At 37.0% G+C, this 18190-nt stretch overlaps 1 protein-coding gene across 2 annotated transcripts; it reads left to right on the top strand.

Moving 5' to 3' along the window:
• The first annotated feature begins 2940 nt into the window (after positions 1 to 2940).
• Positions 2941 to 12005, top strand: LOC109827125 (GATA transcription factor 27-like). Of its 2 annotated transcripts, XR_002243345.1 has the most exons (9): positions 2941 to 3470; positions 5031 to 5396; positions 7534 to 7918; positions 8070 to 8139; positions 8285 to 8388; positions 8487 to 8673; positions 8829 to 8949; positions 11174 to 11587; positions 11696 to 12005. XR_002243345.1 is itself a non-coding variant. In XM_020394085.1 (8 exons), exons 1-8 carry the CDS (start codon positions 3431 to 3433, stop codon positions 11527 to 11529), a joined length of 1629 nt encoding a protein of 542 aa, XP_020249674.1. In that variant the 5' UTR covers positions 2941 to 3430; the 3' UTR covers positions 11530 to 12005. The 2 variants fall into 2 exon arrangements, 1 of the variants encoding a protein (XP_020249674.1); XM_020394085.1 differs by having other exon boundaries at positions 11174 to 12005.
• The last annotated feature ends 6185 nt before the right edge of the window (positions 12006 to 18190 follow it).

The following is an 18190-nucleotide window of genomic DNA, read 5'->3' as shown; positions in this document are numbered from 1 at the left end:
TGATATTCTAATATTTATTTTTATTTTTGTGTAGAGAGGGCAAGAGCTGGTTATGATTGATCATAGCATTGGGCATATGCGTTGGCCGCTTGATGATCCTCGCATCATTGCCCTAATATCCCAAGCCAGTTTTCTGATTTGCTCACAATTACGATGGATGAAGCTCGACTGGGCACTGCTTAATGCGTTAATGGATAGGTGGAGGCCCGAGACTAACACTTTTCATCTACGTGTTAGGGAGGTAACTATTACTCTTCAGGATGTAGCAGTCATCCTAGGACTCCGCATTGATGGTCCTTGTGTTACGGGGACAGATAGGCATGTTTGGCGGGATGTATGTGATAATTTGTTAGGACTATCACCGGAGTCCTTACCTGGAGGGTATATTAGATTAAAATGGCTAAAAGAGAATTTTGCTAACCCATTGCCACACGATGCATCAAAAGTCATGATCCAACAACATGCTAGAGCATATATTTTGCACATGATCGGGACGCTTCTTTTTCCCGATTCAAGTAAACATAAAGTGCATTTGAGGTAAGACGGGTCATAAATTGTTATTACTTTTATACTTTGATAAGAAGATATTTTTTTCTCACTATTTTTAGAAAATCTGACTAACGCAATTGATTTTTCAATAGGTGGTTACCACTTCTCGAAGACTTTGACGTGTGTGGGACATTATCCTGGGGTAGTGCTATTTTAGCATATCTATATCGAGAAATGTCAAAGGTTGCTTTAATGCAAAATAAAGAGCTCAAAGGCTGTTTGACATTGTTACAAGTTTGGGCATGAGAGAGACTGGTTTTGAAACTGCAATTATGCGAGATCCGAGAGTTGGATGGACAGATTCCACTAGGCTGCAAGTAAAATTCGTCGAATTTAATCTCGTTTGATATTTTATTTTTCATTTAAACTTTTGAACAAAAAACTATCGTATATAAATCTTACAGATGGAATGTCACTAAAGCCTATAATGAGGTCCCGGCTAGACAGTTAGACTTTTACAAGGGGGAGCTCGACCGAATGAAAAATTTTCAGGTATGAATTTGAATTGCAATCGTTTAAAGCTATCGATATATTTCAAACAACAGTTAATATATGGACTATTTTGCAGTTCGAGTGGCAGCCATACGCACCTTACTTACATCGTCTACCGCTGATTTGTATGGAGGGATACAGCATATGGCGGTCCAGAGTTCCTCTCATTTGTTTCGAAATTGTGGAGATGCACGTACCCGATCACATGTTTAGACAGTTTGGACTCACACAGCACGCTCCACAATTGGTCGAACAAATAGAGAGAAAGGCGTCTAAAGGTGGACATCAGATTAACTGGCAGCGCACGCATTAATCATACATAGTTCAGTGGAATGATCAGCATTAACTTATTATTGATCCGCTTTATCCTCCGATGCAGGAAGTCGATTACATGAGATGGTATTAGGGGGTTACCCAACGTTGGATAATCACCCAAACTGCGCCTCCAGTCGACGAAATCGAGATTCGCAACCAACAATCTCGATATGTACCAAGAGGGTTAGATGAGAGGCGATGGGTAAGTAAATTGTGACAATTATAATAGATTTTTCAATCTTTATGTTAGCTTTTTGTTTCTTATATGAAGCAATATTTTTATGTAATTGTAGCTAGACGCATTGGACGATGTAGTGGGGATTACAAATGAGGGTATAACTACCGCCATAGGAGATTCTGTGGACGTATCGATATTACAGCGGATAGTGGTGAGAGTTCGTAGAGTTTTTCAACAAACTCATGAGGATCGGCATGAAGGTCGTGAGCAGATGGATCTTGAAGTTACTATATATGTGCGCCAACATAGACGTGATAGATCTTGCACGCACGACGATGAAGCTGGCCCGTCATAACAAGCTGGTCCGTCACAACAAGCTGGTCTGTCAGAGCCCCACACACAACCGGAGAGCGAGCATATACAAGCTCAAGACGAAGGGGGCCGCCGACGATCTCAGTGGGTGCGAAGACCGAGACAACGGGGGAGGGGTGGATTTTTCCTTTGTTAGTTTTTCCATGTAGATTATATATTGTCATATGGATTTATTGATGCATTTGGATTTATTCTACTTAAGCTACATATTATCGTATGGTTAAACTTAATGCATTTGGAATTATTTGTTGCTGATGTGAATTTTGGTAGAATTTTGGATGTGATGTTGTGATGATGTATTGTGTTGTGATAATGTGTATTTTTTAGATTTGTGTTATAATGTTCTAATTTTATAACTTTTATCAATGTATACAATGTTAGATGATATATTAGAGACAAATTATCTCTGCAAAATATACGGGACTAGTAGTCCCGTATATTTGCTGGCAGAGGCAAATTGGCTCTGTAAATTGTGCGGGACTACTAGACCCGTATATTTGCTTGCAGAGGCAAATTGGCTCTGCAAAATGTACGGGACTAGTAGTCCCGTACGTTTTGGTGAGCCACCAAAAATATGCCAGAAAACATACGGGACTACTAGTCCCGTATATTTTCTAATCGGTAATTAGTGTGTTGAAAACATATGGGACTAGTAGTCCCGTATGTTTTCAAAGCACTTTTTTGAAAATCGACCTCTTTTTGGCCAGACCAAAAAAAGATCGATTTTGCTAAATATTTAGCAAAAGTGATCTATTTTCAGAATTTTCCCTATTATTATCAACTGAAAAGTCCAAGGTCAACAGGATAAATATGTAAATATTCCCCCCACAACACCCCACGCTTTCTCCCACTCCACCAAATACATAAAAAGTAAAAATAATAATAATAATATAAATAAGAATAATAAAATAAACCAGAAACAGATTAATCCCAAAAAAGAAAAGAAATTTAAATTTAAACAAATAAAAAAAGCGGATGAGAGCAAAGTTTCCCGTAGAGTCCACATTTAATCAGCACACACCCAGTGCCATATACGAACAAAAGAAAAGAAATTTGACAATATAAAAAAGAGAAGGCTCCTCTTCACCTATTCACCTCCTCACCTTTTCTTCCCTCTGCCATTAATTTTGATTCCTTCAATGTTCTTCTTCTATAATTGATTGTGCAGATTCCCACCTAAAAACCCATCAAAGACCTGTGAATTTTTTCCCATTTAATTTCCCTTTTTCTTCTTTTTTTTTTCATCCTCTTTGTTTTTTTGGGTCTAAAGAGACTGAGAGAGCGAAAAATTAACAAAAAGGAAAATACTGCTCCTTTGGGTTTCTGGGTTGTGCGTTGTAGAAACTCTTCTTTCGGTGTCACAGGAAAAGCCTATTCAAACCCACTCACCGATATTTTTTTTTATTTAAAAAGATTTTTTTTCCTGATTTTGTTGAGACTTTGATAGAGTAAAGGGACCGCTATTTTTTTCTCCTTTTATTTTTTTGGTAATTTTGTTAATTGAGGTGAGAGGAGTTGAGAGGCATGGGGAAGCATGGACCTTGCTGTCATTGTGGTGTCACAAGTGAGCTCTTGTTCTTTTTTCTTCTTCTTCTTTATTTATGTAAAAATTTAAGGCCATATTTGATTTTTGGAAATTTGGGTTTTAGAATTAAGATGTTATTGTTCTACAAGAGACGCTTAATCTTGTGAAATTGTTGCCATCCCTTCATTCCTTTGTCTGCTTGTTATGTGTGCTGTGAAATTTCATATGGGAATTCTAAACCCAATTATAAATAAAGGAGATTCTTGTTATATTATTGAAATTGTGGAGTTATTGTTTGAATTGGTATATTTTGTGGAAACCTTCTTCTGAGCTTGTGTGAACTCTTATTGATGGCTTGAAGTCGAATGCATTGACCAATTTGACTGCAAAATTGTGTAATTGGAAAGCTCTTTGGTGGATTATTGCCCTCTGTTTCTGGTTTCAGCTCTTTTGCGCAAACCTTGTTGTGTTTTTGTTTAATATTGCGAAGTGTATGGTGATACATGACTTGTAGGCTGAGCGGCAACGGACTGTGTCATTTGATGTACTCGCTATAAACTTTGCATATGCTGGTTATTGACAGTACTCTTCCTGCGATCTTAGGTGCATAGATGAAGTGTAGTCTTCCACCATTTGACCCATTAATGTGAGAAACTTTCATACATGACTAGTATGTGGAAGCTTAGTCTTTCATTAAATCGCCTATTCATTTCATGGGAGTTTTCCTCTCATTTGAGTCTTGGCCTGGACTGCATTTGAAATCAACAATTTTGGTTATGCCTATTTATTTGGTAGAGTCAGTGTTGTTCATATGCTTTTTGTATTGAGCCTTATGTTATAGACTGATTTATAAAAAGAGCATTTTGATAGTGTTGGCTGAACATTTTCTTTGTCGTAATATTTCCAGTTCAATCTTCTTCACTGTGATTTACATGGTATTTGGCCATCTTCAAGCTATCTACTCATTGCCTTTTCTTCTTTCCCTGATATTTTCTCCATTGACTTCCCCTTTTCTGTACTTTTAATGCTTGTCAGTTGATTATCTTATGACTTTCAGCTTAAAGGAAGATAAACAAAACAGGAAAAAAATTGATGCTATTGACATGAGATAAATTCTATAATTGCACACATAATGGAAATCACAAAGCAAGAACTATCTTTTTTTAATGTGATTGAGATGGATGCGAATTCCTAAATGAATTGTGGATGACTCCATGCTACTTAGGTATTGAAGCTTTCAGATATTCACCAATTACATGGTTTGCATTGCTTATTTATATAAAAATTGAGACTTGTTTGAATTTGAATAATCACCTTGTAGCACCTTAACCGTGCGACTAAGAAGTTTCATATTAACAGAAAAAAGCAAACAATTTACCCTACGTAACATTCTCATTGTCTTAAGTGCGACTAAATTTTCTTTGTTAGTCTGGGTGTGGTGCACTTGTATGTTGTAGAATTCAGTCTGTGGTTATATTGTATCATAGGACAATTTTCATCTTTATTTCTTCAATTTGCATTCAATAGTATTCATTTCCAACATCTATCTTCTTGAGTTCTAATTACCTTCTCGATTGCTGATGTTAAAATTTGCAACAGCTACTCCTCTTTGGCGAAATGGGCCACCTGATAAGCCTGTTCTCTGCAATGCATGTGGTTCAAGGTGGAGAACAAAAGGTTCTTTGATTAACTACACACCACTGCACGCTCGTGAACTGATTGAGCAAGAAGGGTTGGAAGTATGTAAAGTCAAACCTATACCTGTCAAGCCCAAAGAGAAGAAGCTGCAGAAGATCAAACAAAGCTCTGGTGCACTGGAAAATAAGCGTGAAATACCATATTCCGACCAGAACTTCCGGAAAATGTTAGAAAGAGATACGAGCAATTGGTCGAGCTCCGGATCAGCAACATCATATTCTGAGAGTTGTGCACATTTTGCAACCAATGAAGTAAGTGATTTGACAGGTAAGATCTTTTCCATTCTTTGAATGATATACGAGGACAGCTTATAAGCATCAACTTATTCTTTTCTACTTGTTCAAATCTTAATTAGGAAAGTATCATGTCATCTATTCTTCAGCAAAAAAGGCCTAGATGAATGTGCTTTCGACATAATTTATCATTGAAATTTTTATTGGCTATTGGGCTTCAGGTGGACCTTAGAGAGTTGAATATCATCCCTTTAGCATGACTATCATCTTTCCTCTTCTGTTTTTTTTAATCTAAAAGATTTTTGGACATTTTCCCTTGATTGCACAAATGTAAACGACATGAACAAGAGCTTCCTACCTGCAAACTGACTTCTAAGATTTTTACAAGTGTCTCTCTTGAACCCGGATTCCTCGAGAACTTTGGCACCAAGATGTTAAAAACTGACAGCTTGACTTAAAGTTTTCTCAAGTGTTTTATGGAGCTTTGTACCCTTGGCTTACCCTGTTTAGATAGGAGCGTTGTAGATGGTGATGATCGCTGCAATTTCTACATCTTAGGTTTATTTAGTAATATACAAACTCTTTTCATCGCAGCTAATGAGTTTTATTGTGTGATGTTATGTTAGGCATTATTACTTGGACAAGTACCATTATTATGATGATGTGTTGTGGTAGTTTCCGATACTCTTGATCCTTGAGATAAGGCTTTATATACCTGTAACTATGCTAGTCCAGTGGGAACATGCAACCTCTAGGCAAGAACAAATGCAAGTATGATAGAAACTCTTCAATCAGGAAGGCCCATAATTATAGGTTGAATCTTTCCTCTAGAGTGGTTTGAAGTGGTGGCTTCTTGTATGCGCATGCCCACATGTGTGCCATGTGCATTTGTGCGTGTTTTGTTGGTTTTTTTTGTGGGGGGAGAGGGGGGGGGGGGGGGTGGGGGAATTGGTTGTTGGTTCTGAATGTCATGTTTGCTTGGAGAATGTGTTAGATTATGGTTTATTCGTCTTGGTCAGAAGTCATCGTAAGCAACTTCAATGCAGTATACACATTCGTACTAGCTAGTGAATAGAAATCTTAACATCACAGAGAAAGGAAGTGTAAAAATTATATTAGGCTGCATGGTTTTATTAAACTCATGCTGTTTGTTAAATCTTGCGGACTGCTTAAGCCAGAATTTTACTTTCAAGTCTTCTATGTACCACTATTCACACTTGCCAAGGAATATTGAGAATAAATTCCAGTGCCTTTATTAATTTTATTATACATAACTTTTCCTAAATAAGCAAAATTTTCGATGACATGCCATATGTCTTGATGTATATTAATGGTTGATGACTTGATGCTATGAGTTCAGATTAGATACTTAACATGAATCAGATGAAAAGTATGACGGAACTTTTGCTTAAATTAAATAAACGATTGCTACTTGGACCAATGTTTCAATTACTTTACATTCCTTTTTTCTTTACCATTTGATATATCCTTGTTAGTTGTTATCTTTACTCCAACTGTAACTATAGGAAATGGATCACGAGAACTTTGTCTCTCATATAAACTGCCTCCACCTCATAGTTTAAGCTGTTGGCTTTTATGTTTCTCATTCAGATCCATTTTTTCTTCATGAGAGTATTTGTATACTTGTTGCCTTCACATATAAGCTAGCATTTTCTTGAGCTTGTCCTTAAGAAAATTTTGGTTGTTCCTGTTTTCTCTTGCTGTTGGAAGCAGGAAATGTGTAAGACCTTTTCCCTTCCTGAAAGTATCAACTGGATGAGGGTATAAAGTCGTCTAAAATGTACAAATCATCTAACACATACAACTTGTCTTACAAACATTTCTAAGACTCTGTATGATGTGAATCCATGAAGTAAATTATAAACGTGTGTTCTACTGATGTGAATTTCACCTAATTTCTTATGGAGATGAACCCGAAATGCTCATATAGTCAGCAACCTTTAAACTATTTCCCTTTACAAAGAGTAGTTATTTCCAATTTGTGTTGATGATTTATGATGATATTAGCATAATTTTACTCATAATAAGAAGAGCTATCAATTTTATTCACTTTGGTATCAAGTGATAGATATGGTTGTGGATTTTCATTTATAAATCATTTGGTTCATTATCCTTAGTCATATAGACATCAAAGTTTCTGTTATCTTCAGGTTCTGCTCAATCCAATGTATGGGACCCTCAAGTACCTTCAAAGAGAAGGACATGTGTTGTGCGCCAAAAGCCTACGCCTGTTGAGAAGCTCACGAAAGACCTTTATATTATAATGCATGAACAACAGTCTTCTTACCTTTCATCATCAGAAGAAGATCTTCTCTATGAAGGTGAAACTCCAGTTGGTTCTTTTGAGATTGGCAATGGAAGTGTTCTCCTTAGATATCCTAATACAAAAGCTATCGAAGAGGAATCAGAAGCAAGCTCACTTCCTAAGTCATGCATAATCAATGAAGATGAAAGTAAAGGAACAAAGTTTTCAGGTGTTGGCATGGAAAAATTCCGGAAGCCTGCAGCGCATATGGCACAATGTCAAGTGAAAAGGTACTTCTTTATGTATTTAAGTTCTTAAGTTTCATGCTGTTTAAAATAGAATGTTTTATGCTAGGACTTATTTATATGACCCATTTATCTAGTTTCTTAGATAAGCTTGAGTACTTTTTCATGGCTAAAATCCCTTTATCTATCTCCTCAGGGACAAATCTTCTGACAGATTGCATATCCTTCAAGATAGAGATTCACCCCTTTGCTCCACTGATCTTAAAGTAATACTAGAAATCCTTTATGTTGTTTATTTTACCAGTCTATCAAAATTGTGTATCTGGCTGAGAAATATAAAACCGATATACTGTACATGAAATTATCCTTAGCTTATTTCCCAAAAATGTGCTCACTTGTTACCAAATGTAGGATATTGTTGATTTTGAGGTGTTAATGAGACATATGACGGATGAGGAACAACAGAGACTGATGAAATATCTACCATCTTTAGATACTGCTAAATATCCTGAAAGGTAAGGTCACCTTCCTTGTGTGTAACTTTGTTTATTATTTTGATAAAGAGTCCATTATATTGCAATCTTTTATACTGTCTCTTCACTATATTTTGCAGCCTCAGAAGCATGTTTAACAGTTCCCAATTTGTGGAGACTTTATCGTATTTCCAGCAACTACTTCAGGAAGGAATATTTGATTTATCCATTTCAGGAACAGATAATGAGGATTACATTACTTTGAAGAGGCTTGTATTACAGAATTTTTCAAGATCGACATGGGTTGAACACTATAAAAGGCTAAAGGTATGAAATTTCAAATAAACCATTACTATGCAATCTGTGTGGTTTTAGCACTTCTGTTGAGGTATTTACCTTTTATTTGAACTTGTTCATATCCATTGAGTTCTTGTAGTGAGTTGAAGATTTGGCCAACTGATATTTCATTTACTTTGCTTTAGGATATAAAAAAAAAGCAGTATGTCGGAGGGAAAGAAGTGGTAACTGATTCTAGTTATCATGGACATTCAAATTTCACACGCCTCAAGAGGTCAATGGATGCCCAAAATCTGAAATTTTCAGGTTGGTACTATAATTTAGTCTTTTGCATACTCTCTCTCTCTCTCTCTCTCTCTGATTTCCTGTAATAAAATTGTACTATTCACGCCCTTGTTCTTGTCAAATTTATTTTTACCATTTGTCCTAAGTTAATAAGAGGAGGTAGGTTCCACTAAGCTTCTCTTTTGCATTAGTTCATGAGACTATTGCCTTTGTTGGAAGAGGTAATACATGCTGCCTTTAAGTGTATTTGTAAGAACCAGCAAGTTCATATTCCTCAGATCTTGTTCAATTTTCAAAGTATAGATGCGAGAGCTAGCAACCTGCTGATTGATCAGTTTGCTTGTATAGTATTTTTCTAACAGTTGCATGATTAGATGTTGTAATCCTTTATGTATTCAGAATGAAGAATGTCCTAGTACTCCAAATGAATAAGACAATGTTGACGAGCGTGTTTGATGGATAAAGGTCCAAAGAAGAATAAGCCAATAAGATCTATAGAAGTTTGGGAATCACAGAAGATAACATCATGAAAATTTGAACGCAAATGCTGCAAGAATTGAAGATATGGAAAGATGTGCAAACCAGAATTAATATTGATAAGCTTGCATAGAAGATTTTGGAAGAAACCAGTATTATCCATGCACAAACCAACTCCACCAGCTCACTTCATTTTAACATCAATCTAGATCTAACTTTTGGCTAAAAGTATAGACTTTCAAGTAGAGAGAATGGTGAGGATATAAATCTTTGTAGTATGATGTTCTGCATAACCTGAAAATAATTGCTCCAATTTTAATAGGACGACTACAATGATGATGATTGGCAATATAAATTTCAGTTTGTGCTAGATAGGGCAGAGCTAAGTTACTATTTTAATGAATATTTAATGATTTAATCCTTTTTAGACATTTTTTGGGCATTGTTGGTGCTCACAGTAGCACACATCTCTGCCTATCTTGTACAATATTGGTTCAGTTTGTGCTTGATAGGGCAGAGCTAAGTTACTATTTTAATGAATATTTAATGATTTAATCCTTTTTAGACATTTATTGGGCATTGTTGGTGCTCACAGTAGCACACATCTCTGCCTATCTTGTACAATATTGGTGCCTTGATAAACTATATGAGTAGACGTAAAGAAAGTATCAAAACCTTTGTACTTGACGATTAGTATTATTCCATGTGTATATCTTGCACAAGATTGTTACTCTCATAAACCACATGGTTGACATAAAGAGAGCTTCAAAATTATTTTCATCTGAGATCATTTCATAATTTTCTTAGTACCCTAAACCCATTTGTATCATAGAGGACTTTTTGCTTGTTGGAAGGGTACATTTCACAAAATGATCACAAAGATTGGGGTGTTTGGCAAAAACTACCAGAAACTTTTTATAGTAGAGAAAATTTTCATGAGCTCTTTTTCACTAAACTACCATGCCTTACGACTAGGGGTGCAAATGGGCCAGATACGGATCGGATATGAATCTTACCATATCCTTATCCGCTTACTAACCATGGATAGTGCTAAGAATATGCGTCTCAGTTAAAGAAAACTTAAATCCTTATCAGCCAAAATCTAGTGTGGATGTGGATCAGATAAATGGATACAAAATGGATACGAGGAAAGAAAAAAGACTGATGGTCATACGAGGTAAGAGATGCCTAAATATAATAAATTTCCAAAATGGGAGTTTATTTATATGTTCGGCATATTTGAAAAGCTAAGATTAGATCTCTATTAGTCTAATGATCAAAACAATTTCAACTGTACATATATTTGGATGTGGATTCGCATATTTCACTTATAAATCTGTCTCCATATCCTAAGGGCCATGGATATTGATATCCATATTTGTGTGCTATCGAATATGGATATGTATTATCCACAGATATCCATATCAGGTTTGCATCCCTAGCGACGACAGGTTGGTCAGCTGTCAAAGCATGTGACATGTTTTGGGCAATTTTACCTTTATGTATTTTATGATCTTCTATATTACTTTATGGACTTTGCAGGTGGATAGGAGTAAATAAGGTTAGTTTTGACCTTTTATCCAAGAAGTTCACACACCATTAGCAACAATTTCCACTAATAAATTATACGTTTACTGGTCATCTGAAAGTTCATGGTAGTTTTCTCGAATAAAAAAAAAGTTTGTGGCATTTTTGTGAAATTTACCCTTGTTTCAAGATTACTTTACTTTCTAAAACTCACCGGACATCGTCATATTCTGAATTTCAGAGCCCGATAGTGCCATGCGTAGCCCTAAAAGATTGGCCAGCTCCGTATTTGATGTCGAAGATTTTGTTGACAACGATGGAACTTGCTTCAGTCCAAGAACCATCTTTGCAACGCCACCGGAGAGGAGCTCCTCGTTGCTTTGCTCTCTTCAATTCACTGACGATAACTCCGATCATGGCTTGCTCCTCGATGTCCCCAGCTCTTCGTCATTCCCAGAAGCTGAGCTCCTCTACTATACATCGAATCCAAAAAGAAACAATTCCTCTTCTGAGAGCAGAATTTTTGGTGATGGAGAAGAGAGCCTCTCCAATTTGCCCGTTTCTAGTTTCAATAGCCAAAAGCCTAGACAGAGATAGTTGAACAATTCCTGTGAACTTTTCTCATCGTTCTATGGTAACTCGTAGCCGGGAAAAGGTTGGTAGATTTATATTGGTATTTCTCCCTGTATTTTTTTCGGCATGGGGATTTTTCGACGTGGTTATATATGTAGCTGAAAACTGACTGTTTTCTTTGGGAGTGGAGTTTGGAGTTGCAATGTAAAGCTCAAATGCACAGAGGAGTGGATTTTGAAGCATGGTCAACTGTAAGAGATATTGGAGGAGTTCAACAATATGATGCCTCTCAAGACACTAGTGTCTCAGTTTCAGTTGCTGTTTTTCTGCACAGTTTGAAGTACATGCTTGATGTAAATGGCTGGATTATGTTAATTATGTTAATGGGATTGTTGTATGAGCTTAAATTACATGACTAATGAAGTAGGTGATAGCTTATATGACATTGTCACTAGTCATTATGGGATATATTGATTAAGGATAGCGGTATATTATTTACATATTTAATCGCATTTCTAGGTTCTCTCTGACAACTCTTACGTAAACTGTTTAGTGTTCCTCCAAGAGAGAGAGAGAGAGAGAGAGAGAGAGAGAGGGAGGTTTTTGTAGACCAAAACTAGTTTTGAAGTCTTGGGTCTAGTTTAGCAAATGACTAGACCACAACTTGAATTGGTTCTGTTCGACCAATTTTTACCTTAAAAGCAGTTTAGAATTGGTTTACACACTCTTCCTCAGCTCTAGTTCAGTAAATTACCAAACCATAACTTGCATTGGTTTTGTTTGGCTAATTTTAGCCTTAAAGCAGTTTAGAATTGGTTTACATAGTCCTCGGTCCAAAGCTAAACTAGTTTAAAACTAAGGAAAATGGTATAGGCACACCCCCAGGCACACCTTATGCCACACCCCCTCTCTCAGCTACAGTGCACGGAGCCTACACATGAGATTTTTTAATCCCATGTGTGGGCCCCGTGCACTGTAGCTGAGAGAGGGGGTGTGGCACAAGGTGTGCCTGAGGGTGTGCCTGTAGTGCCACCCTAAAACTAAACCGGATCAATAAAAAAAGGAAACTGTTTAGTGGATCAAAACTAGTTTTTAAACGTTGACTCTTGTTTAGCAAATGATTGGAGCACAACTTTGAATGCGGTTTCCTGGCCAATTGACCTTAAACCCGGTTTAGAATTGGTTCACACCGTTTAGCGGGGGCGCTTGGAATCGCGGGTGGGGGGGTGGGGGTAGGGGGGCCGGGATGAAGGTAGAAAGAGTAACTTGTTTTGTGGATCAAAACTAGCTTTTGAAGTCTTGACTCTACGTTTGCAAATGACTAAACCACAACTTAATTGGTTATGTTTAGCCTATTGGCCACTTAAAGGCAGTTCAAATTGCGTTCAACCCCCCCCCACCCGCGCCGCCCCCCCCCCCCCCCCCCCCCCCCCCCCCCCCCCCCCCAAGCTAAACCAGTTTAGAAGTAAATTTGGTTTCAATCGAAAAAAGTAAACTGTTTAGCGGATCAAAACTGGTTTTTAAGTCTTGGCTCTAGTTTAGCAAATGACTGGACCACAACTTGAATTGGTTTTGTTCGACCAAGTTTGGTCTTAAAGCAGGTCAGAGTTGGTTCACACCCTCCCCCTTGGTCCAAAGCCGAATTCCATTTTACAACTAAACTAGTTCAAAACAAAAAAGTAAACTGTTTAGTGGATCAAACTGCGTCGGATCCTCCTTGAAATATAACCTAGAAGAGTGAATTATTATTTTCATTAACAGCATTTAACCAACCGGGTAACCATATGCTTCGACCTGCATATAATGACGGAGGCCAACTTCGGTTGGTTAATACGATCAGTTCATCGATGGTCAGCAAGTATGATGGTTCTAATGATGATTCTGCACGTATTTCGTGTGTATCTTACAGGTGGGTTTAAAAAACCTCGCGAATTAACTTGGGTTACTGGCGTGGTTCTGGGTGTATTGACTGCATCTTTTGGCGTAACTGGTTATTCCTTACCTTGGGACCAAATTGGTTATTGGGCAGTAAAAATCGTGACAGGCGTACCTGAAGCTATTCCTGTAATAGGATCACCTTTGGTAGAATTATTACGCGGAAGTGCTAGTGTGGGCCAATCCACCTTGACCCGTTTTTATAGTTTACACACTTTTGTATTGCCTCTTCTTACTGCCGTATTTATGTTAATGCACTTCCCAATGATACGTAAGCAAGGTATTTCGGGTCCTTTATAGAGTATAGAAAAGGCAGATCATAGATATTTGTAATTTATCATATTGGGGAGGACCAATAGTATTTCATTGCTACAAATATGTATTATTGAAAAAATAAGACATGTTATTTGGATATTTCTCTTCAACTCCAAAGTATTATATTTTTTATTTGATACGAATAGTTGAAGTAGTTGAAGTGGATTCTCCGAAGAGAGGATGGATTATGGGAGTGTGTGACTTGAACTATTGATTGGGCCGTGCCGATATATGATTTTATCCGCCACGTTGGAATTCACAACCAAATGTGTCTCCGCATCCAACCACCATGTAAATCCCCTTATATAGCATAGGATAGGCCGGTTCGCTTGAGGAGAATCTTTTCTATGATCATACCCGAATTATGTCATACATGAACAGGCTCCGTAAGATCCCGTAGAAAAAAATAAGTGATGTGGCATGATCCAATGTTCTATCTATTCCACTTACTTATTTATAGTCTGGAAATGCATTCATTTCCTCTGCATCGATCCCGATCTATGATACTATCGGAGTGAAATAAGGGATCTAAGGAAGAAGAGAGGCTAGACTTTATTAGTAACAAGTAAATACTTTGTATGTAAGAAAATCGAGATGTTGTGGGGGATAAACACCAAGCAAATCAAAAAGACATGAGACAGTCCAAAAAGCACTTGATTATGATCAAATTTGTAAGCCTACTTGGATATTGAGCATTTACCTGTAAGAACTGAATTCTTTACTGAATTCTTTGCAATGAATAGTTGCAACTACGGAAATGGAATCTTTTCTTACATAGAGTCATTATATATGTTATGTGTGGATATGTATGAAATATAGATTTTCTATCGATTTATTTCTGTCATTCCTTTTATTTTTGCTCGAGCCGGATGATGAAAAATTATCATGTCCGGTTCCTTCGGGGGATGGATCCATAAGAATTCACCTATCCCAATAACAAAGAAACCTGATTTGAATGATCCTGTATTAAGAGCTAAATTGGCTAAAGGGATGGGGCATAATTATTATGGAGAACCCGCATGGCCAAATGATCTTTTATATATTTTTCCAGTAGTAATTCTAGGTACTATTGCATGTAATGTAGGCTTAGCAGTCCTAGAACCATCCATGATTGGTGAACCGGCGGATCCATTTGCAACTCCTTTGGAAATATTACCCGAATGGTACTTCTTTCCCGTATTTCAAATACTCCGCACAGTACCCAATAAGTTACTGGGTGTTCTTTTAATGGTTTCAGTACCAACAGGATTATTGACAGTACCCTTTTTGGAGAATGTTAATAAATTCCAAAATCCATTTCGTCGTCCGGTAGCTACAACAGTCTTTTTAATCGGTACCGCAGTAGCTCTTTGGTTAGGTATTGGAGCAACATTACCTATTGATAAATCTCTAACTTTAGGTCTTTTTTAAATGGATTCAATCGTGAAATACCACGATGTAGGTATCTAGGGAATAGTCCCTTCTAAAGTGAATCCTCCCTAGATACATGAATTTTATTATGATCTATTCCGCGAAAATACGGATCGCGTGCCGAAGATAAAAAATAAAGTTTTTTCTTTAGACCTTTAGAATATAATTTATAAAATATAAAAAGAATATGAAAAGATTCTAATAGATTTAAATTAAAATGAAAGTTTATTCTTAGGTAAATTGATTGCAAAATGCTTCTGTAGAGTGTCCAATATCTGTTTTACATCTTCTGTGCGAAAATATTCAATTTTCATAAGATCTTCTTGACTGTTACTCAAAAGGTCCAATAATGTATGTATATTGGACCTTTTGAGACAATTATAGGTCCTGGGGGATAGTTCTGATTGGTCAATAAAAATACATTTCAATGGAATTCCTTTTTTGTTTTTCTTTAGATTAGTTAATCCATTTTGAAAGGTAAAAAAGGGTAGAGTAAACCTGTTTTTATTTTCCTCAAAATGAATGTCCCCTTCCTCCGCATGTAGAAAAGGAATAAATAAATCAATTAAATTACGAGAAGCTTCATAAAGTGCTTCCTTAGGAGTTAAACTTCCATTTGTCCATATTTCTAGAAAAAGTATTTCTTGTTTTTCATTTCCATTCCCATAAGAATGAATACTATGATTTGCATTTCGAACAGGCATGTATACAGCATCTATAGGATAACTTCCGTCTTGAGAGTTATTTGTGGGGTTCATACGGTATCCGCGATCTCTCTTGATTTGTAATTCAATACGCAAATCAATTGGTTCCGTCAGGTTAGCTATATGTTGTGTTATGTCAACTATTTCCACGGAAGGTGGTAAGATGATATCTTGAGCGGTTACGTATCTAGGACCCCTGACGCAAATGGATGCGTCTCTAACTCCATACAGATTACTTCGCAATACAATTTCTTTCAAATTCATTAAAATTTCATGTACCGATTCCTCAATACCTACTATCGTAGAATATTCATGCGGTACCTTTTCAGATTTTGCACGTGTGATACATGTTCCTTCTATTTCTCCAAGTAGAGCCCTTCGCATGGCAATACCTATGGTATCGGCTTGACCTTTCATGAGCGGGGACAGAATGAAACGACCATAATAAAGACGCTTACTGTCTATTCTTGATTCAACACATTTCCACTGTAGTGTTCGAGTGGATCCTGCTATTCCCTCTCGAACCATACTAATTATTATTTATTATTTGATCAGATCATTGAATCATTTATTTCTCTTGTAATCTGTTTAATTCTTATTTTTACACACGTCTTTTTTTAGGAGGTCGACATCCATTATGTGGCATAGGTGTTACATCACGTACAAAACTTAATAGTATACCACTTCTACGAATGGCCCGTAATGCTGCGTCTCTTCCGAGACCAGGACCTTTTATCATAACTTCTGCTCGTTGCATACCCTGATCAAGTACCGTACGAATAGCATTTGATGCGGCTGCTTGAGCAGCATAGGGTGTCTTTCTTCTTGTGCCTTTGAATCCAGAAGTACCGGCGGAGGCCCAAGAAACCACCCGACCTCGTACATCTGTAACAGTTACAATGGTATTGTTGAAACTCGCTTGAACATGAATAACCCCTTTTGGTATTCTACGTCCATTCTTACGTAAACCAATACGTCCATTCCTACGCGAACCAATTCTCGGTATAGGTTTTGCCATATTTTGTCATCTCATAAATATGAATCAGAAATTTACAGAAAGATACGGGGATATCCATTTCATGTTAAAACAAATCCTTTTTTTTTCATGCCCTTCCTTGATAAACTTTAGAAAGATTATCCTTGTCTCTGTTTATGTCTCGGATTGGAACAAATCACCATAATTCGTCCGCGTCTACGGATCAGTCGACATTTTTCACAAATTTTACGAACAGAAGCCCTTATTTTCATATTTCTCACTCCTTAATTTGGAATCTATTCCTTGGACTTGGAAGAAAAAAGTCTCTTGTATTTTTTAGCTTCGAATTATATCCCCCATGAAAGGAAGGTTTTCAAAAATTATCTAATCGCTCGAATCTTTGTTGCGAAGTCTATAAATTATACGTCCTTTAGTTGAATCATACCTACTTATTTCGATTTTGACCCTATCTCCCGGCAGTATCCGTATCAAACTGTGTCGGATCCTCCCTGAAATATAACCTAGAATTAGATCTTCATTATCTAAACGGATAATGAAATTCAGGGAAAAAAATCTTTGGAATAGGATTAAGAGATTCAATTTCTGGTTTTCAATCTTCAGAAGATGCTAGTATAGAAGAAGATGATGAAATCTTAAGCCCTAAGATCATGGGATCGACAGGTCCTCTTGGAGAGAAGATGAAGAAATCTTTGAAGGAAATTCTCAGATCTGGAGATTTCTTGGTTAATCCTCATCAGCAGGTTGATTCTCAGATGTCTGGACCTCAATTTCTTCAAGCTAGAGCTCTTTCTTGCAACGAGGTGACTAATGGAGATCAAGAGAGTCACTCTCCGTTCTTGAATTCAGGTGCCAGCGGTTCTGGTAAGATTTCTTGGGCAGATAAAGTAGAATTTGAATCTTCTTACCAGCAATCAGTCTTGATTTCACCTAAAGCAATTGATCCACAAAAAAGCCTTCAGAAAGAGAAATCTGTTCTTGATCCGACCAAATCTAAGAATTTGATTTCAGTTATTGAGTCTGTCTCTTTGGAATCACTTGATAAGAGTAAAACTAAAATTAAAAGTTTGTTTTCTGAGGAATCTAATAAATCTGAACCTGTTCAGAGCTCTGATAAATCTGAACCTGTTCAAAGCTCTGATAAGAAGAGCTGGTCTAGTCTATTTGTTGACAACAGAAAAACAGGCTGTGGATTACCGTTGAAATTTTTACCTCCTGACACAAAAGATATTGTCTCTTTTAATGATGAGGAGTGGAATGAAGGAATTTCTATGTGGCAATTCTCCCTATTGGTCAGGTTCTTGGATTGAATGTCAGATTCAAGGCG

The sequence above is a fragment of the Asparagus officinalis genome, unplaced genomic scaffold (genome assembly GCF_001876935.1).
Source record: "Asparagus officinalis unplaced genomic scaffold, Aspof.V1 AsparagusV1_Un43, whole genome shotgun sequence".
Lineage (NCBI taxonomy): Eukaryota > Viridiplantae > Streptophyta > Magnoliopsida > Asparagales > Asparagaceae > Asparagus > Asparagus officinalis.
Note: the sequence above shows the minus strand (reverse complement) of the source record. Positions and strands in the feature narration are given on the sequence as shown.